Genomic DNA, 22,444 nt, shown 5'->3' on the forward strand with positions numbered 1-22,444 from the left:
ACAAAGAAGCGACACATTCCTTTTGAGCTGTTTAGGTTGCCAGCTCCCAGTTTGAACACTGAAGAAAACTATGTGAGGAGGAACTGATGGCTGCAGAATTAGTAAAAGAGGTTCATGTGGAACGTACCACAGCTCCTGGGTAGGATCCTGTAATCCTAGATGGGATGGCATTATACTGTGTTTTCACACTGGTTGCCCTTTCGTACTCCAGAGGACTATTTGGGGAAGCAAATGCTGTTTGGCATGAGTCTAGCCCTGCATAATTTACATTGCTGTTATTGTATTTTATAGCATGCAGAGTAGAGACTCGGTTCTGAGCAGAGTGTATGGAAATGTGGCTGCCATTTGTCAGTCCAGATTTAATTAGTTGCATTAGCTGTAGCACTGAAAAAGCAAAGAAGCAAGTAGAGTCTGCCTGTATACAGGCAGAAACATCAAGAAACAGTTGCTTTTGATGGAGCATGGCCCAATTTATAACTAGGTTTCACGCTTCTTATTTTCTGACAGTGCAAGTCTGGACTCTTATTGATTCAGACCAATATTGGGGGGGTTGAATTCCCAGAGATGGAACTCATACAGCTGTAGGCTACTGTCTGATGCTGCTGCTGTATCCAGCTGTTGCATTAGTATTTATTCTAATATAACGCTGTAGAAATTAAAAATAAAAATAAAAAAAAAAAGCGGGGGGGAGGGGGGGAGACAATAGTGACAGAACCGGAATGCCTCACAGTAGTTAGCTCAACAAAGCCCAGCACAGTCAAACATTTAAACACCTGCTTGAATCTCAGCAAATTCAAAATTCAGCAAATTACTTATTCTTGTGCTCTAGAGCGTTGCTGGTCTGGGCCAAAAGACTGCGAAAAAGGAATTTTTTTCGGTACTGGAAGAATTATGAGCTTGGTGCACCTGGAATTTCTCTGATTTATATACCTCAGCAAAACAGGTGCAAAAGAGCGCTGCATCATAACAGTAGCTTTTCACAGCACTGGTGTGTGCACATAAATGACTGTAAGACAGGAGAGATGCAGAATCAGAAGACGTTGTCCTTGTCTCTGACAGCAGGTATTTTCGTGGAAGTGCAGAAGGGCCAAATTCAGACCTGAGAGAGATGGTTGCAACTTCTTTGAAATCAGTATTACAAACACATAACCTAGGTCTGAACTTGGCCATAAGCCAATTTGTGTTTTCAGTTGAAATGTATGGGAGAGACTAGAAGGATTTTTTTTTCCCTTTTTGCACGAAATGTTTTGATGACAAAGTTTGCTTCTGGTGGTAAAACACATGACAATATTAAAATGAATGCAGCTAATCACGATTGAACAGGCATGGTATAAACCTGCTTACAATCTCTGAGAAATAAAACTTAACTGGCATGCTGCAGGTACTTCTCAAGCAGGAGGGGCTGCTTTTCTAAATAGACTGTATTTATTATGTGTGGCTGGGTATCTGCATTCTGGCTCAGTTCCCTGTAGTAAGGAACTGACCACATTACTATTTGCAAACACAGGGTTCGCTCAAGTGGTACTAAAAAGAGAAGAGGTGGGGCAAGCGGAGCTTTGAAAAGAAAAGAGAACTCCGTCCAAGTTTGTATGTAAAAAGCAACTGCGTTTTGGAGAAGGACGGTACCTGAAGATCTCGCTCTCTGTGCTCCACTGAAGGCTGTTGTGAACAGTTTTCCAACTTTGCTGCTTTTAAAATTTAAACAGCAGCTTTGTTAGTTGTGAGGAAGTTTGCAGTGGTCCTTGCTAGAACTGCTTTTAAGCTGTGTTAAATTTGTGTCAGGAGTGTCAGGCATTTCATACTTGGCTTCCAAAAAAGAAAAAAGAAAGAAACTCAAGAGAGAGAGAAAAGACCCAACATGTGTGTGGAAGAAATCTCCCAGGAATTTCTTCAAGGTTGTAGTCAGACACAGTAAGGGCTAAAGTGACAAGAAAAGCAAGGCAAAGATAAAACTCGCTATTGTGATAAAATGTCTGAGTGTAAAGTGGGAGATTGCAGAAACCTTTTGGGATTACGCATGCTCATCTTGCCCTGGATATGACTGAATACAAGCTAGTTTTTCTCTAGTGACAGTTCAAAAAAACCTCAAGATTATGTTTCTCTTCCTTGTTGCTTTTTTGTCAGTGGTTTTTAAAATTGGTTTTGTCAGTCTCTCACCTCTGCAGCACTGGAACTGTCCTAATGGATACAGATTGAAGACTGAAAACTCTGCTTGTATAGGTAAGTTGCCTGACCATTCACAGATTAAGAAAACTGCATTTGTATTCTCTTAATTGAGCTTTATAATTTTCAAAGAGTTTTTTTAAAGATTGCTTGTGCGTTGTACTAGCAGAACTGATATATCAGCCTCTCGACAGCTTTTGTTTCTCATAATGAACAGAACTCATTTTATTTAGTCTTTCAGAAATCAGTCACTTCTCTGTGTTTTTCTCTCAGAAAGCAGGATAAACTTTAATATGACCATTAAGAGATCTGAACTGTTCTCTAGTTACCAGAATTCATTAACATATCTTTAGTGTCTCCACATTTTCAATACATGTGCACGCCCATATTCATGCTTCTGTATATGTATAATTTGTGTATTGGTTTATTTTTGTATTTCTATATACATATAGATAGTATTTTGATAACTATGTACTATTATATACTTAGATGTGGGCTAGATAACTTTGAAAATTGTTCTTTCTATGTTTATTGGTGCATGTAGATATGTGTGCTTATATTTAATAATACGTCTCACAATACAATGCAAACGAGTTGCAAGTGTGTTTGATACTGTTGTACTAATGTCTGGGTGAAATGCATGACTAATATTAGTATAATCACCTCCATATTACTGGAGATGATTATACTAATGGAGGTAAAATACCTGTTCCTATTCTTTACAAACTGTAAGACAAAGAATGACAGAACTCTTCTCCCTACCTTGCTACCTTAAATTCCATATTTTTCTAGAAAGCCAGAGCCAATAAAATTGTGGGCTTTGCAGTAAGGAGATGAGGAAACACTCTGTAAGGATTCAAGCAAACAGACCTAATGCTAGGAGTTAATGCTTTTGCCTTAGATTGCTTGGGCTTCAGAGGCTCTGACTCAGTTCTTGACATGATTCCAGTAATTTAATAACAGGTGCCTCCTCTGTGCATTCTGCCAAGAAGTACCATCTTGTAAGCTGAAAATACAAGTATGCATGTTAAATGCACTTGTATTGAGAGAGGAGGAGCTTGGCATTTTTTTTTTTGTGTACAAATTATAAAGCTGACTGAAGGTGTATCTGAGATCCAAACGCACCAAGAGTGCTTCCACACTGATACTGCAATGCAAATGAGAAGCATACTTCTAAAATTAATCTCCATGCTGCCACCTCTTACTACGCTTGTTTTCACACTGTGAGGCACTCTCAAAGTGCGCAAACTGGATTCTCTTTAGGCCAACATAACCCAAAAGGTGTTCCCATAGGACAGCATCTATCATCTGCACTGTTGATGGCCATTTGGTCCATGGGACCAGACTAGACCTGGTTTTCCATAACTTCAACCTGAAATATGTGCAGTGTGTGTATCATACCCTCAGCAACTGTTGCACTTTACAGACCCTCTCCTATAGGTCCACATTATTTGCTAATATGGGCATAGCTTCCTCAAGCTAACTATGGTGTACATTGGTTATGACTTCTACATTACTGGTTTGCCCAATTAAGAGCTCATGTATTACAAGAGAATCCTTCTGACATGAACGGAATTGCTTGGCTATTGTTTAAGGAGTCAAAATATACTCTAAATACTGACATTCAAAAGGCTTCAAAGATGTATTTTTTTATTCCAGTTGACATATTTTGCATATTGTTGTACATCACTCTTCCATTAATAGAGACATAACCTGTCCTGAATTATGTCTTTTCTGTTGAAAATTAGATACATTCAGCTGCTGTATGAATAAGGGTGACTCTAGGTAAAGCACCAAAACAGAATGGCAAGTAGTTCACCAAATTGCAAGAAATAGTAACAGAGGTCTTTTGTAGGAATAATAACTCCTGTGTAGCCCAGACCACTTTTCTTTAGAGGAAGAAGGTTCTATGTTTTCACTGGGGTCTAAGAAAGATGGGTTATTTAAAGGTAACTGACAGTCCTGACATCAGATTAAAATAAATGATTAAATCAAGATTGCAATGTCAAAAATTGCAGAAGTGCTTCCGATTTTACCATAACTTGCTGATAAATGGATATGTTCATTCACCAGACTAGTCTTGTTCTGACCTCATGACCTGTCCTCCCATAGTTTCTCTCTTATAAACCTTGCTGTTGTAGGCCCCTCTGAAAGGCCTCTCCTCTCTTGGCATACCAAGTCAGGATTCAAATAATCTCTCTTAAAATAGCTGTATAAAATTATGTGAGACATTTAGGGTTAGATTTCATTATCCTTCCACAGGATGAGAAGGCCTTTGATCTTTGGCTATCCCTAGAAATAAAAGGAACTAATTAAGAAGTGAGCTATTTAGCAATGTAAGAAGAGGATGACCTAGACCTTCATCTGTAGTGGCAGTATGGAAAACAAACCTAGAGAAGCCTACACACTTTCCAGTAAGTGTGGCTTGTAACAATTCACTAACAGAGAGCAGACACCTTCTCAATTCAGGGTAGTCCTTATGGCTGGCAGGATGCCACCACAGTCACAGACGATAAAGAACTTTTTACAATTGGTGTATTTATTACAGCTCACCAAGAATGGTCGCCAAGCCACAGTTCAGCTTGCTGTCACTGTTCACAGTTCAGTAGTATGAGTCATGTCTCCCACTCACCACTTTTATGCCCACTATTACCTTCAAAGCCTGCCTCCAGCTTCCTACCACTTGCTTCCACTGCACCCTCTCTCTCACATAAGCAATGAACTAGAATATCACACATCCGGTCTTCTGGTCAGAGCATGATTTGTGTATCCAGCTCAGAGAGGAAAGGACAGGAGAAATCTATTCCACCAAAGCATCCTTCAGTGTTACATTTCAAGTCAGAATTTCACCTTTGCTTAATCCCCTGTAATGCAGTGGTCTCTAATTAAAAAGATACCCTAGCACATCTCATCTTTCATTGATTCTATGTTACATGGTCTGGGCTACATAGGTGGTATTATTCCTACAAGGTAATAACATGTTCGAAGTTGGTCCTGGGAGAGCTTTGATTTCTACATGCATGGTACACCAGAGGATGGGCCTTATGCCTGTTGGAATCAGTTGCCTGTGCCTTCCTGAAATACTTCCTTAACAACACTTTTTTTTATTGTCTCATGTTGTATAGATGCTTTTCCCACTTGAGACCAGAAGTTTCCCACATGACACTATTTACCTGAAGAAATCCCTAGAGCAGCCACTTGCATTATCAGTTTTAGACTAGATACTAGTGCCTGTCAGTCTTGGCCTATTCTAGATAAACATATTGTGTTCTGGATATTGGAGGTGTACTTTGGCTTCAGGGCCGACTTTGAATGCTCACTTTGTCAGTTTTAAAAACAAAGGGAGACAGTTATTAAAAAAAAACCCCAAACAATAATATAGTTAAAAAGTTTTTGAAGAAGACAATACACAGCCCACAATATTGAAGTTTTACCTTAAATTCCACACATCTCTACTACCTTCTGACATTAACTGATTAGACCTTGTCACTTCTTCATGGCTAACATGCTGCACATTCCTACAGAGCCATAGCCTGCAGTTGAAGGTGACAACTGCAGCTATATAGGTCAGCGTTTTTGGTCAGACGCTTCTTTCTGTGTCTCAAGTTTTCCTTCTTTCTTTCTTACTGTTCACCACTCTCTTGCCATAGAGCACTGGTGATGAGGAATATTAAGTTATTCGTCTTTGTGTTACATTTTTAATTTCATCTTAATTAGCTAAATTCTGGCTTCACTTTGCTCCATACAGCCTTCTGAAGACATACTGTTTAAACTTCTTATGTTTTATTCTGAGAAATATGAAATGTCAGAACCTCACTAATTCACAGCTATCCTTTCTTTGCAAATATCGCATAAGGAGTAGTAAAAGCCAATGAAATGAGTAACTGTGTTGTCTACTTCTGTTATGATATAGGGATAAACCTGTTGAGACCCTACTGTATCCCCTGTATTTCAGAAGAGCTGCAGTCAAGTCATGCTTGTTTCCTTTTTTTTAGTTAGTAGCTGTCTTTCAGCTAGCCCACTTCATATTATACTGCCTTGAGGAAAGATGCTTGAAAATATAATTACCAAATCGTAGTCAGGAATTCTTGAACATGGGTCTGAGCCCACAGACCAATTCACAAGAAGATTCCCTTGAATTCTCTGGAAACTGGATCCAGCTGAATGTGGACAAATATTATCTTTATCTGTAAAAACTTAGAACAAAATAAGAAGGAGGCATATCTGTTACAAGGAGTGACAGAAGTGGCATCACACATCACATGAAGCTTAACCCTGAAGAGGGCTAAGGGGCACGCTCCAGGACCAACGGTTAATACTGCAAGACTCATCATTAGTTTTGCTCAGTAGAAAATAGCAGATATTAAATTTGTGTTCTGTTAAACAAAACTGACTGCTTTCTAGCATCCAGGTTGAAACCTGATATTAAAGGGACCTGGATGACAGTATTTGCTGATGCCTTTCAAAGAGAGCCAGGTGACAGCCTCATGAACTTCATCTTTGAAAGGCAAGCCAATAACATTATGTTGCAAGTTACATGATTTAGGAAGCAGATGTCCATTTCGTAGTTACTAATTTACACATAGAATTTATTCAGAAGACAAAACCCAATTATATTTTTTTTCCATTTTAGTGCCCAAACTCTTGAGGTCTGAGTCTAGAATGGTAGAAAATTCAAGCTACTGTAGTCCTTTGAGATATCTTTTTACCTATTTTTTTACCAACTTTTTTTACCAATATTTTTTTTACCATTTTTTTCTTCAAGATGTCTGAAAGTGATTTCTAAATTTTGCTTCAATTCTAAATTTGATTCTACTTTATACTTGATTAGATGATATGATTGCTCTTGCTGTCATATCTGTGATATGATCATCTCTGTGACTCTGGACTGGAAGGGTTCAGGAGTTGATAGTGACCTTATTGTATTCACACTGTATTTCTTACCATAGTATTTGAGCACTTCACAGCATCTATCCTTTCAAAAATTGTGGGTGATCAGGTTGTACTTTAAACCTCATTCAAAATCAGAGAGAGAAGAGACTGAGCTGTGCCTCATCTATTTTGTTGTGGCCTGCTGATAGATGGAGCACCTTTTTCCATTTCTGGCTATCTTATGTTCTTTGAGCTGTATGCTTTCAACAAAGTAGAAAAAAGGCGTGGGCTGCTTTCTTTGTAACCCAGATGAAATTTCATGTTCAACCTTGCTGAAAAGATTATGATGGCAGGTAGATACAGCAAATCAAATTAATCCCCAGCCTAGCTCCAAAGGAACCAAATTTGAGTGAGGTTATTTGAATGTGTGTATCTGCACATGCATATTTTATGTATATAATGTATGTATTTGGGGCCATAATGAAAAGCAAGTTCTGGCTCACTGTGGTTTCTCTGTATCCCTGCCAGGCATACTAATGCTTCACCTTCTGCAATCAGAGCATTTCTCAGGACTCTCAATAAAGTAGCATATTTGTATGCAAAGTCATTGAGAGCTGCCAACATCATGATGACATGATTCATCGGTTTTGCTGAGTTTCAAGGCATTTATTGCATAAAGAAGCCTTTGAGAACTGAGTAGAACCTCATTCTTCCTTTCAAGGTTGGCTGTCAGGGCATTGCAGACAGCTTTTGTGTTCACTAAGCCGATTTCTTTCACAGGGTAAAGTTCCCACTGGGGGATGTGGTTGCCAGGACACGTAAAACAGCTACAGGAGGATGCAACTCTGCGCTTGCTTTGGCACTAAGAGTGCAGGTGAAGGCACTGCTAGTTACACCTGATGGATGGTTTTATGATCAAGTTCTCCTAAACCTTAAGAAACAGCCTTCCCCCCTTCTTTCTTTTTTTTTTTTTTTCCCTTGTACTTTAAGCAAAGAAGAGAACATAGGACTCTCTTCCATTGTTAGCACCATAAAAGCTGAATGTTCATAGTGCTGTGGCATGTTTTACAATAGTGCTCTGTCTGTTGGTGCTTCCTGCTTACCTCTGGAAGGGGCATTCTCCAGTGGCTGAGCTGCCTGTCGCCACTGTGCCCCTTGTCTTTTATTGAACTGTTATTCTTCCACTATAGCCTTTCTTCAGCTGGGGTAATTGCTTGCTTTTCAGTATGTCTGAGATTTGCTTTACTATGTGAACTTTGGTGGGGATAAAAATGGGCAGATTGATAACCCTGAAATCCTTTCTTCAAGAACAATTACTGGGAGGCAGTGTAAATTCTTGTAGCCTGATCAATCAGCCTGCTCTTTCTTGGAGAGTCAGTTTTGTACACTCATATAAAGCTAGAAAATCCATCCTGTAAATAAGAGGTCAATGTGCCAAGTTACTTTGGAACATAGCTCAGTAACTTGTTCTTGATTAAAGCATGTCTTCCCAGTCTGATCTCGACTTGAGAATATCCACAGATGTTTTTCACACCATCACAGTTTTTCTTGGTAGCTAATCCCCTTAGTGAATCACAGTTCCTGTTAAAATGTGAACTTAATATCTAAATTTGATTTAGACTTCAGTTCTCAGCCATCAGTCCTTATTAAATCTTTCCTGCGAAAGATTATAGTGTCCTTTAGAAAATAAGGTACTTTTTCTTTATGAAACTATTTACATACTATGATCAATCCTTCTCCCAAGCCTCTTTCTGATAATCTAAGCAGACTGAGCTGTTTAAGCGTCTCACAGAAAGGCACTTTTCCTTACCCTCAAATCACACTTTTTATCCTTGTTGTATACACTTTCTAATTTTTCAGGATCCTTTCACAACCAATATCTGAGAAATACGAGCAGTGTGCCAGTATAGTCTGAACACTGCCATATGCAGAAGTAAAATTATTTCTCCACTGTCATTCATTTCTCCCGTGTTTATATGTGTTGTGATTTGATTTTTCTTGACCATGCTAAGTAACATGCTAAGAGGTCAGCTTTCTGTCCAGGATGAACACAAACTGTAGGTCAGACTTACCTTTCTTATTCTTATGTAATGTGCTCTTTATTGTAATTGAATACTAGTTCTTTCATCAGTGTTTCACATTGCTTAACCAAATGACCTCTGTCTTTAGCAATGTTACATCTACACAGTTGCCTTTATCGCCCATACTTGTGATTTACTTGTGATTTCCTCATAGAAATAACATCAGGTTTATTTAACAAGCTACTATTGTCATAAAACTATATTGACTGACATAAACTAAACTGTAGCCTTTATCAACAGAGTCTTGTACCTACTTTTGTACTGGTGACTAGATCAGATTAACTGTCCAGCTTAAGTCAGCCAGCTACTCCATTTGAAAACCAGTGCGTCAAGGAGAGATGCAAACACTGTCCATGCCTGCAAACTCCTTCATGTCTCCGCTAACACTGAGAGCAGCTGTGACAATGAGTTGAGGTCACCAAAGCCCTCCTGTATGGGCTGTCAAAGAGCCCTTAAGTTTAAATCACATCCAGGCAATGTTAGTCAGGAGTAGCTAGTTTTAAACTGGTGACCTGTAGCTCATGGTTTCTGTAGCCCATTACAAACTTCTCAGACAGTCAAACCTTTCTAGAGGGGATTTGGAGGAGTTACTCAATTAATACTGTGGATAATGGCATGTATACCCCTAGTATGTGTGGGAAAATATGTTCCTGAAAGCAGATTGCTAGAAGAAGATTGTGGGTTAGAATTAGAGTGCTTTATGGAATTAAGTTGCTGAAAATGCTTCTGCTTTACCGTCATAATCTGATCAATAGAAATCAGTTGCATGTGCTCTGATTATGTTTCATCTGTTGTCAAATTAGTTCATGTGCTATGTGAAACATAAAGTTGTGGGAGAACTCTGAAGACAATATGGAAGCATTACCTAGTCTGTACAGACACATTGGGAGGCTGTAAGGTATTAACATTCTTATGAACAGCTTTGATACCTGACACAGAAGAAACCCCAAAACACTTCTGCTACAAATAGTTTTTTAAAGCAAGGTTCCCAGGCCCATGGAATATCAGATATCTGGTTGCTTGCCTCTCCCTAGAAATTTCATTCAAAGTTCTGGTGTAAGCTGGTTAAACTGCAGTTCCTTGTAATTATCATTAGGTACCATTTCTGACCTTCTTTGTGCTAGAGGAATCCTCACCTAACACTCCTCCTGAAATACTGTGGTAATTTGCACTTAATTCAAATAATAATCTCAGATAAGTTACCCACAGAGAAGCTCTTCCATTGCCCTAAATTCTTCATCAGGAATACAGGAAAAAAAAATTGTTGTGAGCTATCCTTGGAATAACTCAATGCATATACTTATTTTAGTTATGACTCAATGTCCTTTAGTGACTTAATAAAATGTGTCTCTTTAGAATAATTGGTATCGATTCCTTTTTTTCCTGTATGTGCAAACTCAGATGATAAAACCCAGAACAAAAATCACTGACATCAAATAGGTCTTGGCGAGGGAAAAAGCTGCTCCCTTAGAGCAACCCTCACAGTGGTTATACAAGAAATATACCAGGATGTGGTACTGTCAAATGTCAAGCACCTCGGGAAGTTACTATCAGATGCATTTGTTTTCAGTAGGAACTGAAATTTAGCTAAATTTTCTGGGACAATCATCCATGGTACCACCAAAGGGGTTAATGTCTTTCCCATTAGTGTAAAATATGCCCCTTAGTGGTGACATTTTTCTGAAAAATAGAGTCCTTAATTTAGGACTTAATTAATAGTTGCTGCCTCAAGCCCTGATAAAACACCATAAATACATTAAATATCTTTTTATGCCTAAAGGCACTAGCCTACTCTACCAGTTAAAAGCCCAGTTTCTTATTAGTTTGCTTGTTGCCTTGGCTTCGGTTTATTGCTGTCAGAATATTGTGAGAGTTTTGGTGTTTTGTATGTGTGTTTGAGATTTAGCTCAAACTAAAATGAGCTCAATGTGGAACTCAGTGCAGTGGCAGTCTGTTTGCTGCTTTGCTGTTTCCCAAAGTTTGGTAATTTGTTGGGAAAATCATTACTGTGGAGAGAGGGATAAACATAAAAGGAAGCAGCTGCAGGAAGCATTTGCATAACAAATGATAATGCAAATCACAGAAATGGAGTACAAGTCAAGAGCAATCAGAGACCAGAGCGCTCAGACACTAGGCGAATGGTAATTTCCTTGGACACTCTTCTAAAGAAAAATAAAATCACTGTGTATTTGACAAGGGACAAAACAGTAATTCTGAAACTAATGCATGAAACAATACAATCATCCTCCTTTCCTTTTTTAAGGATGGGATATTAATAACTATGTCAAGGGTATTCTTTCTCTTTGCTGTTTTTGCTAGCTGAATTTTCCTGATCTGTTCAACAATGTGTTTCAGATATTGATGAATGCCTTGAAGGTGGTGTGGGAACCTGTGGCCAAACCTGTATCAATGTGCCAGGGTCCTACATCTGCTCCTGTTTGCCTGGCTACAATTTGGACATTGACAAAAGGTCTTGTTATGTGAATGGTAAGGTCATTTTCCTTTTTGTTGACTGAAAAAGAGCCTTAGAGATTTAGTTAGCTTTATTTTTCAAAGGGAACCATGCCTGGCTGATCCCTGCTGGACAGTGACTGGGTGCTCTGGTTCACTGATGGAAAACTGCCTCTTGTACTGTGTGGGTAAATGGCAAGGCCAAAAGTGGGTGCCACAGAAGAATGATGGTGAAGAATGGAAAGTATGGTGATGGGAAGATGAATACACATATGAAAACAAACAAATAAAACTAAACAATGACTTCCTGTTTAGTAGGCACACTCTCTCTGTGTACTCAGAACTGTAAACTCTCTTCTCTCATCCTTACTACTTCCAGGAAAACACAGCAGTACACAAGATTTTGCTACCTTTGCCTCTTTCAATCTCTTGGTTTTGATGTCTTTACAGTGTGTTTAGGTTATAGGGACAGTGCTGTGAAATCATAAGAAAGAAGCCCTTATTTTTGATTTGGTCCATTGGCAGTTTTTTGATAAACATGAGTGCTACTGTGAGCTCTTTCTCTCCCTTGTTTTGTCCCGAGTGTATAAATAGGTTTTTGATGTGTAAAATGCATTTAAATGTTGAAAATTTTTAGCCTTTCAAAGAGGAAAATATCCACAGTTATGGCCTTTGCATAACCTTAACTTTGTTCTCAACAGATGCTACCCAAGGAAAAAAATCTAGTTGGATTTTGTTGATTGGTTTAATCATGTTGCATCTAGAGTACAAGGTGTGAGTGCTATGAAGTTCACCTCTCACCTCTCCACTGGGTTTCCTGAATGTTTGGTTTTGGTTCCTGCCTGGGATATATTACAGCTCCCTTCTGATCCAGGAGCACTGGTTTTCTTTTTCTGACTAATTTTTACCTGGGACTCTTGCAAATGCAAAGGTGGGATCTGACAGGGCATGTTTCTGACCTAGGAAGTAGGAGATGTACTTGAGTCCCTGTGCATGTAGACTTTGGGACTATGAACATGACCAAAAGTATTCTGTGTAGCTCCCAAATTAGCACCAACACAATTACTTCAGTCAGCTCCTAGAGTCATCGTTATTGACAGAAACACATGACTCACAAAGACCCAAGTTGGATTGGTTTTGTAGTCATGTCTAAATCATGCCTAAATATCTTTAGCCCCTTAAATAGATTTAGTTGGGTTTTTTTGGGGTTTTTTTTGGGTTTTTTTTTAAATGAAATATTACAAAGAACAATCCTACCTTAATATTTGAGGACTTCAACTTTTTTTTTTTGATGTTATTACTGACATTTATAGCACCAGTAGAAAGTGACTGATGGTTCAGGAGACACTGTGATGGATAAGGAACATTTATGTTAGGTACAAATCCTCCTGTATGGGGTACATTAAGTGAAATTCCCTCATGTTTTAAAGACAGGAAGCTCTTTGATGCATGTGTTGTTTACCTGTTAATTAAAACCTTGATAAAATTAAGACCCAAATCTGACTGGTGCCTCTGCAATCAAAGTTTGATTTGTTCGGTCCCTCTTCCATTTACAGCCCTCATTCACAGGTGCCTGATAGGAAATTCAAAGAGTGGAAAGGACAAAAACAAAGTATATAAATGCTCTTAGTCAACTGATTGGCAAAAATGCATCAGTACAGCCGTGAAATTCCTGAGATAAATCAACCTTAGTACACCTCACCGTTCATTTACCATTTACGTAACACAAGTCTTCATAGTTTAAATATTCTCACATGGGATTGCTCAGTGCAAATAGCATCAGAAAAAGAGAGTCGCTAAAATCCTAGAAGCAGCTGTTATAACTGAGCGATAGCTTGAAAACTTAAGATGCAAAAAAGTCTGTTAGTATAGAAGCAAAATTGTGAACTGAAGAAATGGCATCTTAGGTGCTTGTCAGAACTTTCTTCACTTGGAGAAATCAAAATTGGTCTCATTTCTCTTCTGTGAAAGGGTTTGGATCAAACAACCTTGCAATCGATGAAGGTAGAACATCTGGCTAAAATTTGTACAAGCAATGTCTGTTGAGTTTAAAGCTCCAGGTTTCATGCTAATAATAAAAATATGTAGTTAGAAGTTTGCAAAACTGGCTGATAAAAAACAGTTTAATTTTCGAAGATATATGTGAACGAAAACTTATGATAGTGTACCTTCGAATCTTTGATGACATCCTTCCGTGATAAAGAGAGGGTTGCTTCTGCACTGCAGGAAGATCAATTCAACAAGTGATTACACAGGCTTGAAAGCTGTCATTCTGTTGGATCTATATCAATAACTGCATTTCACCATTACTTGGTTAGAGCATTACTTGTATGCCATGATCTGTTGTTTCAAGCAATCACGTTATAAACCCCCGCCGTTGTCACCACAATCAGATTTCTTTGAATGTTGTTGTTGGTAAATTAAAGGGTAGGCTGTATACCCTCCTTTTTTTTATATGTATATATATTACAAAAAAAAAAATTATTCTTTTTAAAATGAAGGCTAATTGTGACTGGTTACATAAAAGCTCTTTTCCTCTGCTACACACTTGGTAGACATCCATAATACTCAAATTGCCTAAATGAAAACATTGTGGTTTGGAAATGCAGTTGAGGTTCCTTGGGTGATATTAACCTTGCCCTGTGGTGAAACCCTAAAAATAACAAAGTAACTTGATAAAACTTTGGTAATGTAATCTGCAGCCCAAAACATTATGTCCAACTAATTATACTTCCATACTCATCACCTGACTCTAAGGCTGCATTAAGGCTATTTGGACCATCATAGTTGCTCATCACTTTCAACCTTCATTGGATTTCTAGAGTTTGGGGCATAATTTGGGGCCTTTCATTTTAACACATTTTTTGTTATGTTACTGATACTCTCTTACACTTCATTCAATATGATTATAGTTTTTGACTGGAACACGTTGTTGCTGTTGAGCTGGAGGAGTTTTAAGTATACATCTTTTGGTTTCCTTCAGACATCTGCATCACAAGAAACTTCCACAGTGTCTAGCTTCTTCCTTTGCCCTGTCTTGGTAGCTTCGATTTCCCTGTTTGGATAGTTAAAGTGAGACTCCAGACCACCTGTCTGTGATAAATTCTTGATATAGCATAATAGTTGGAAGTGGTCTTCAACTTAGGGATGGATCCATGGCATAATTCTTCCAACCTCTGTAGGCAAGCATGCAGTGGTTCTTCTGACCTTTGACTAGGCTGTAGGATTTGCAATTAATGGTTAAGAGACACTGCAATCTCAGTTGCATGACTCAAATTTTTGACCTAACTTTCAGCATTAAATGTGAAAGGACCATTAAATTTATGTTGTATTGGTTCTCTGTGATATGCGTAGAAAGTTATCATTAAAATACAAGAGAGATGGTGAGATACTGAACTTTCTCTTTGGCTAGTATAATACTGATGAGAACTTAATGCAGCAAAAATACAATGCTTATCCATTAATTGGTCTCTTTTGCAGACCCTGCACCATTCCTACTTTTTAGCCATGGAAATGCCATCTTTAGAATTGACACTGAAGGGACCAATCATGAAAGATTGGTGGCTGATACGGGTCAGTCAACCCTTACGGATTATCATTATACAGAAGAGAAAGTGTATTGGGTAGACTCTGAAAGGCGACTACTTCAAAGAATTCACCTGAATGGCACAAAACAAGAGGTAAAGTTTTCTGGAATTCTCCAAGTTAGGGGGCATAAAACCGTCTATGGAAAACACCTGCTCTTTAGGTACAATTCTGCCATTCCTGTTCATTGATTAGCACTTCAGACTTCTTTAATACTTTTTGTTGTTGTAATAGTTATGTTCCTGAATCTAGGTTGTTTTACTAGCATTTACAATACATTTAGTATTTTCTGTGGATCAGGTGAAGGGGTGTTAAAAATGAAGGAGAAGAAACTCAGACAAACAAAATTTTTGAAGACAATTGTGTTTCTACCAGTTTTAAATTAATCCTTGGCATTATGGAAGTTTGTTTTCCAGATTACTGTAACTCAAACTGGCACAAGTGGTATGAGAAGAACGTGCTTGAATTCCTACTCATTTTTTCTCAAACATTTTATTGTTTTGTATAGTTGCATAAATGCTTCTTTTAGCACTTCATCCTTTGTTCAGGAAAAACTATGCAGTTCATTGTATCTGGCTGATTAAGAAGGGCAGACAGACTGTTGTGGCTGAACTTTAATGCTGTGAGAGCCTTCTTTTGTTTGAGAGAGATTACTAGCATTTGTGTACCCATGTGGAGTCTTCACTGATGTATTTTATGCTTATTTTTGGGAATCAAGGTCCAGCAACAGTGTGTTAGGGTCTTCCATCTGTAACAGTACAGGTCTGGGTACTTTATAGTGTGCCAAATGCAAGAAGTTATAGCTAAAAGATTAGTCCAGTGTAGTTCTTGTGGAGAACAGTTTCCCCTTTTGCATGGCGTCACTCGATTCAAAAGTATGTGTAAGTACAAAGACCAAATTAAAGTTACTAAAAAAATAAAAAAGAGAAATATCTACAGGTCTGAGAGAAAATGAAGCAGGTGGAGGAATGAAATGGGAATCTTCAGTCTGGCACTCTATTCCCTATATTGAAATCCTAGTTTAGGGTAATCATTAGGATGCTTCTTGTTGTCAACTTTGTTTTTTTGTTGTTTACAGAGGCTATGCTACATAGACAAAGGCATTTCAGGTTTTGCTATTGACTGGATAAATCAAGACATTTTCTGGGCCAATAGACAGAAAGCAACCATAGAAGCAACAGACATGAATGGAAAGAAAAGACGAGTTCTTCTAAGAGGTATTGGTCGTCCCACAAGGATTACCATTGATGCTGAGCAAAGGTAATTTTAACTAGGTTAGTAGTTTCAATTGAAATAGACTCAAAACATGCAAAGTACTATGACTGTGGTTTATAGGCTGCTGGGCTAGTCTGTGCACAGTGTATTACCTATAGTTCAATACCTCCCTGAACTTTGACAAAAGAGGATGAAAGATTAATAAGCATATGAGAGATAAATAGAGAAGTGTGTGAGAAAAGCCCACTGAAGTCTAATGCAGAACCTATACCTCTTGGTCATCAGGGAAAATTTTGCTAGTGAGGAGAGCTGAGGGAAAAGACGCATTGCTTGTTCTTTCTCAAAGTCAGCAAAGTTTCAGGGCAGCAGAAAGCAGGATCAGAGCAGCAAAGGGGAATTATGCCTGCAAATGCTGGGAGTCCCTTGTGCTCCAAACCTGACACAGTTAGAATATAAATTGGTGTATTTTCTGGGGAAAAAAAAAGTCTAAACTTAAAGTTTCACTCCTATTTCCCTTGTCTTTTTGTCAGTTGCTCTGAATATTGGTTCTGAATCTACCATTGCTACTTTCTGTCACTAGTAATTTGGCCTTCACAGAGATGCTTTTTTCAGCTTCAAGCTTTTTACTCTGAGAACCATGCTCACATAAAAGATTTGGCCACTACATGAGTTCTCAGTGTGAGTTGTCGCAGTGGTCTCTCTATGACAATTTCTCTTTACACATAAGCCTCTTCCATTAAAGTTGCAAAGATAAAAGCTTTAGAAGACTTTGAGATGCTTCTGTTTTGTACAGCAAAAACATGTTTTTGTTGCCACTTCTGATTCATAGTAAAGTTGCTCAGCAGTGTGTGAAACTATTTTAATATTAAGGCTTTTGCGTGCTTTCCTAGTACGGTTACACATAAACCAACCTTCTAATGCCAGAAGCATTACTAGTATTCTTTGGAGTTTTGTCATTTGAGTAGGATTTAAAGGCTTGAACATCAGTGTATATATATAATATTTTCTGATTTGCTTTTGAATGTAGTATTTTCCAATCTTGGAAATATTCAGAAGTCATCAAAATCACTGTCAAATGCCACCAAAATATGCTACAAATAGCATTATAGTGGTATATTTGCTGAACTTATGCAAAACTTTGGGGAGACACAAGTTCGTATATTCACCTAGGTGTGATTCACCATGCATAAAAGCTGTACTCATGTCCTTACAGGGAGGCTAGTAAGCCAGTAATAAACTGTAAAGAAAGTAGACTCCAAGAAGTCTAACATAATTTTAATGGCCTGTGGAAATTTTCTTGTATGAAAACTCTGAGGGCTCTGTTTTTAATGTGAAGTGCATTAAAACCCCCAGTATTTTTACACTCACAAGCATAAACTTGAACTAAATTTGATACTAACAATGTCTTCCTTTAAATGTGTACAGCTCTTAGGTAATGAAGGTCGATGTGGTACCCTAATAATAGAGTTTTTCTCAAAAGATGTGTCTGCATATTAGCAGTGATTATAGGATTATTTTAATACTTATGATTACTTACTATTGCCATAAGATTGATTTATTTTTTTAATGGTGTTTAGAAGTGCTGAAAAATAAAGATTAAGACTAAAGAAAAACAGAGGGCAAATACATTAAAGGCCGGCAGTTACTCAAGCTCTTTTCTAATCTTTATTCTTCTATCTTCCTGTTTGCCCATATCATCTCCTATCCTTACACTGATTTGCAAAAGTTGTGCATAGAGACTATAATCACCTTTATTTCTTAGTTTTCTTATCTGTAAAAAGTGAATCCTAGCATTTGTCTGAACTTCCAGAATACTGATGTTTGTTAAATAGCAGGTGCTATAGAAATGCAAGTAGATATTAATTAAGTGTTTAAAATAGTAATATAAAATTGGGCTGTCCTTCTGGAAACACGTTTTCACTTATACATTAATAACCTATGATAACTGTGAGGAAACTAGGAGACTATGTAACAATGAGGAAAAGCTGTGAGACAGGGGTTGATTCTTCCTACTGGTTTAGTATAGTCCCTTGCCAGTGAGATCTAATCCATTTTGGGGCCTTTAACAAATTATTAATGTAAGCATAGTAAAGATGGCTTTATGCAACATTGTTTTGTACATAGAAATTCTGTAATTTTGTGAAGACAAGGCAAAATGATGATACTTCTTGGAATTCTTGTGCATAAGAAACCTAAGCAAAAAATCTAAACCCAAACATTAGAAATTAAAATATACATGAATGAGGGATAACTTGCTATTTTGGAAGAACCGCTGTTAACTTTAGTCACATGGGTAAATCTGGGTTCTAGTCCATGAATAACTTGACATATAAGTAGCTTCAGTGCATAACTGTTTTGAGTACTGGAGTTGCATTTTGACTGTGTCTTAATTTAATAACAGCATAGTCTGGCTGCTATAACCAGCAGGAAGGTAGAAAGAAACAAGAACGATAATGGAAATGGTATTTTTAAGTTAAGCACTTAAGTGATGTGTTCAACTAGAGTTTCTGGAGATAGATTTCTCCACAGAGGCAGGTGGCAACAGGGATCTCCCCAAGACATGCCTTTCCACAAGCTTGCAGGAGTTCCCCATAGAATGAAGAGGTAGTTCCAGTTTCCTTCTCTGACTGTATGGCAGAACAAAGCAGAAAGACAATAGTACATCATGGCTAAGCTGGGCTGATTCCTGCCTGACCTACATGAGAGAAAATTCTAGTATCTCATTGCTTCCTGAACAATCTCCTGAACAATCATACAGTCTCTGATAGAAACATATTTGTTAAAATAAGAAAACAATGGTATCAAAACTTTAGAGGTACTATAGCTTCTGTTAAACAGAAAATGCTTTGTTGTCAAAAATTATTTCAATTCTAAATAGAGCTATGTTAATGGAAGATGCTGAAATAGATGAGTATGTATTAAGGAATTCCTTTGCTTTATTATTAGTTTTGGTTCTGAATGCACTGTAGTAAGACTGAAGAACTCTGTATACAGGAACAACCAAAAAAGGAGTGTGTAGCAGTGAAGTGATCTTGCAGCTGTGGTTGTTTTTGTCTATTTTGGGATTTTTTTTTTAATTGTTTGGGATTTTTTGTGTGTGTGTTTTTGTTTGTTTGTTTATTTTTTCTTTCCAAAATATGCCTCTCTTGCTTGCAGGCTATTATTTTGGTCTTCAGACGGTACTGTTTCAAGCATACACCGACTGTCTCTCAGTGGAAGTGATGTGAAAAATGTTTTAAGAACCACAGAAAAAATAAAGACGATCTCACTAGATCTGGTTGACAGAAGGCTCTACTGGATCCAACACGACCATGGGAAAGACATTTCCCATATTGGATCATGCAACTATGATGGCGAAGCTGTTCGTTTGCTCAAAAACTCTGTCAGGTGAGTTTTCCTTAGCTTGTCAGAAATGAAAGACTCATTTCCTGGGGATGTAGTAAAGCTCTCTTTCTCATTATCTCTTTCGTTTTGTCAGTTCATAACACAGGAAGACTTATAAAGTGTAGTGCAAATGGCCTGTAACTGTAAATCTACAACTTTTGATAGGAAAATGGAAAAAAGTCACAGTTGTAAGGATAATACTGCCACTTAGTACTTTCCATCTTCCAAGCTTTTAGCAAATGATAACTACTTAATCCTTAGAAATCCTCTCTGAGTGTTTATTAGTGGCCTTTTTATGCAGATAGAGAAGCCAAAAGCAGAGATTAAATGATTTGTCCAAGGTCACAGTGGGTGAGCTCAGGTGTCTGAGCTGTGCTCAAGAGAGTGAGGTAGATCAGGTCCTTCCTATCCTCCTCTAAGCCTGTTGTCCTCCTTAGCTGCCGAACAGGGATGTGGTGAAAATTATCCTACACAACAGACTTGTTCCCTTCTGCTCCCCAGTGCTGGGGCTAAACACAGCTGAGAGGGCTGTTAGACCCATGCACTTTTGGATGCCTTTAATATTTGGCCTTTATGCTTTGCAGTGGTAGGGATGCTCCATGGTGGGCATGTTTTTGATGAGGTACTCAGGAAAAGGTCATTTATATCACTGCAGTTTCTGTCAGTATGGCTAGATTGGCATATACATAATAGGGATTGCCAACAGCAAAATGAGAAAAATACGTGGTTTCACTGGCTTTCTGATTTAAATATGCAGCACACCATTTGCATATGATGAACACAAAGCTGGTTTCTCCCTACATTGCCAGCTGATACCTACGCTTTCTTTGTCAATTGAGTCAGTCCTGAACAACAGCTCCTACAACCTGTGAGAAAAGCAGGTTATCCATTTTGCATCTATTATTACTTGAAAATCTGAAGGATTCTGGGTGCTGGATTATTTGGGAATGTGTATGGCACCTCATCTGATTCCCATATATGTAAGATGTATAAGAATACAAAGAAATGTTAATTACAGTGAACTTGACTGAACTAGATGCTCAGAAATGTATGACTGAGTAAATATATAGGTATCAGGTAATGCGCCATTTTGTTCTTTTCTTGTAGACATCAATTGCTTGGTATGTCTCTCTTTGCTGAGCACCTGTACTATTCAGAGTTGAAATCTGGTATGATATGGAGAGCCAACAAGTATACTGGAAAAGTTGTAGTTACAATTAGCCTAAAGCCATCATTTTTTCCACCGGTGGAGATAAAAGTGGTACATCCATTTAAACAGCCAGGTGCAAGAACAGATTCTCAGGATTTTGGTAAGTAAACTGTAATGATACAGTTACATGCGTGAGAATAAAAATCATAGAATCAACTAGGTTGGAGAAGGCCTTGAAGATCATTAACTCTAACCATTACCTTAGGACTGCCAAAATCACCACTAAGCCATGTTAGTAAAGGCCTCATCTACACGGTTTTTGAACATTTCTGGGAAAATAATTCCACCACTTTCCTGGGAAACCTGCTCCAATGCCTGACTGCCCTTTCAGTGAAGAAGCTTTTCCTAATATCCAGTCGAAACCTCCTCTGGTGCAGCTTAAGGCTGTTACCTCTTGTCCTATCACTTACCTGGGAGAAGAGACCAGCCACCTCCTCTCTTCATCCTCCTTTCAGGTACTTGTAGAGAGCAGTAAGGTCCCCCCTGAGCCTTCTCTTCTCCAGACTAAACAACCCTAGTTCCTCATTAGAGTTGTGCTCCAGATCCTTCACCAGCTTCATTGCCCTTCTCTGGACATGCTCCAGTACCTCAATCTCTCTCTTGCAGTGAGGGGCCCAGAACGGAACACAGGATTCTAGGTGCAGCCTCACCAGTGTCGAGTACAGGGGGATGATCACTGCCCTGGCCCTGCTGGACGCACTATTGCTGATACAGGCCAGGATGCATAATGTCACGCACTCTGATTTTTCACAGTAATAATTTTCCTCTGCAAAATTCCAAGCCTTGGTGAAGTCAAGGGAAGGTTTCCTTTAACTTCAGTGATCCACAGTGTCGTAGTATGTGTAACTCCAGCTGGAGTATCAGGCTGAAAGTGCGCTGAGCATAGACTGCTCATTTCATTAATCTGAATGTGCATGCAGCTATATGTGATTTTCTCCTTCTCTTTGTTTACACAAAGATGTTTTTATACTTTCCTGCTACATGCACAAGGCATACAGCTTTTTAATCCTCCATGTAGATTATCTTCATCAAATGTCTGCTCCCTTCTGGAAGTTTTATTCTAATGTGCATCTGAACACCTCCGATTATTATGGCACTGAAGGATTGTAAGTGCATAGTATGTGCTACAAGGGACGCTGTGGATATCTCAGCCTTGTTGTGAAATGTCTGGATTAAGAGTCAGCCTGTTTTAGATGGACTTGAAGTTGCCATAATAACTGTGAAGTAAGAACGTTGGGTCTCTTTAACTGATATCAGTTGCAGCCTACGGTATGAGGTGGTCATGTCACTGCCTTTCACTGTAAATCAGAAAATGAAAGTACCTGATTATGGATAGCTCGCCCTCCTTGAGGATTCCTGCTGAGACAGTAGGAAGTTGGGCATTTCCAGGAGAAATAACGTCTTGTTCTCTGAACTCTGGAAAGCAGACATTCAGTATTCTTGCTTTCATGGAATAGCTTTTGTCACCAGTTTTGCTTGGATA

At 38.4% G+C, this 22,444-nt stretch overlaps 1 protein-coding gene across 7 annotated transcripts in view; it reads left to right on the top strand.

Moving 5' to 3' along the window:
• Window positions 1-1,591: 1,591 nt before the first annotated feature.
• The window catches only part of EGF (epidermal growth factor), a 61,070-nt gene continuing 40,217 nt past the window's right edge, over window positions 1,592-22,444 (top strand). For 6 of the 7 annotated variants that reach the window (XR_003992245.2, XR_003992244.1, XM_030492048.1 and 3 more), the window contains exons 1-6: window positions 1,594-2,220; window positions 11,472-11,603; window positions 15,048-15,247; window positions 16,231-16,412; window positions 19,524-19,754; window positions 20,859-21,061. Coding sequence is in view for 5 of the 7 variants with exons in the window: in XM_030492048.1 (XP_030347908.1) it covers window positions 2,094-2,220; window positions 11,472-11,603; window positions 15,048-15,247; window positions 16,231-16,412; window positions 19,524-19,754; window positions 20,859-21,061 (1,075 nt within the window). In the remaining 2 variants the exon portion in view is untranslated. Of the gene's footprint in view, window positions 2,221-11,471; window positions 11,604-15,047; window positions 15,248-16,230; window positions 16,413-19,523; window positions 19,755-20,858; window positions 21,062-22,444 lie in introns of all 7 variants that reach the window. The other variant, XM_030492045.1, reaches the window with a different exon arrangement.

Source organism: Strigops habroptila, chromosome 7, assembly GCF_004027225.2.
Source record: "Strigops habroptila isolate Jane chromosome 7, bStrHab1.2.pri, whole genome shotgun sequence".
Taxonomy (NCBI): Eukaryota; Metazoa; Chordata; class Aves; order Psittaciformes; family Psittacidae; genus Strigops; species Strigops habroptila.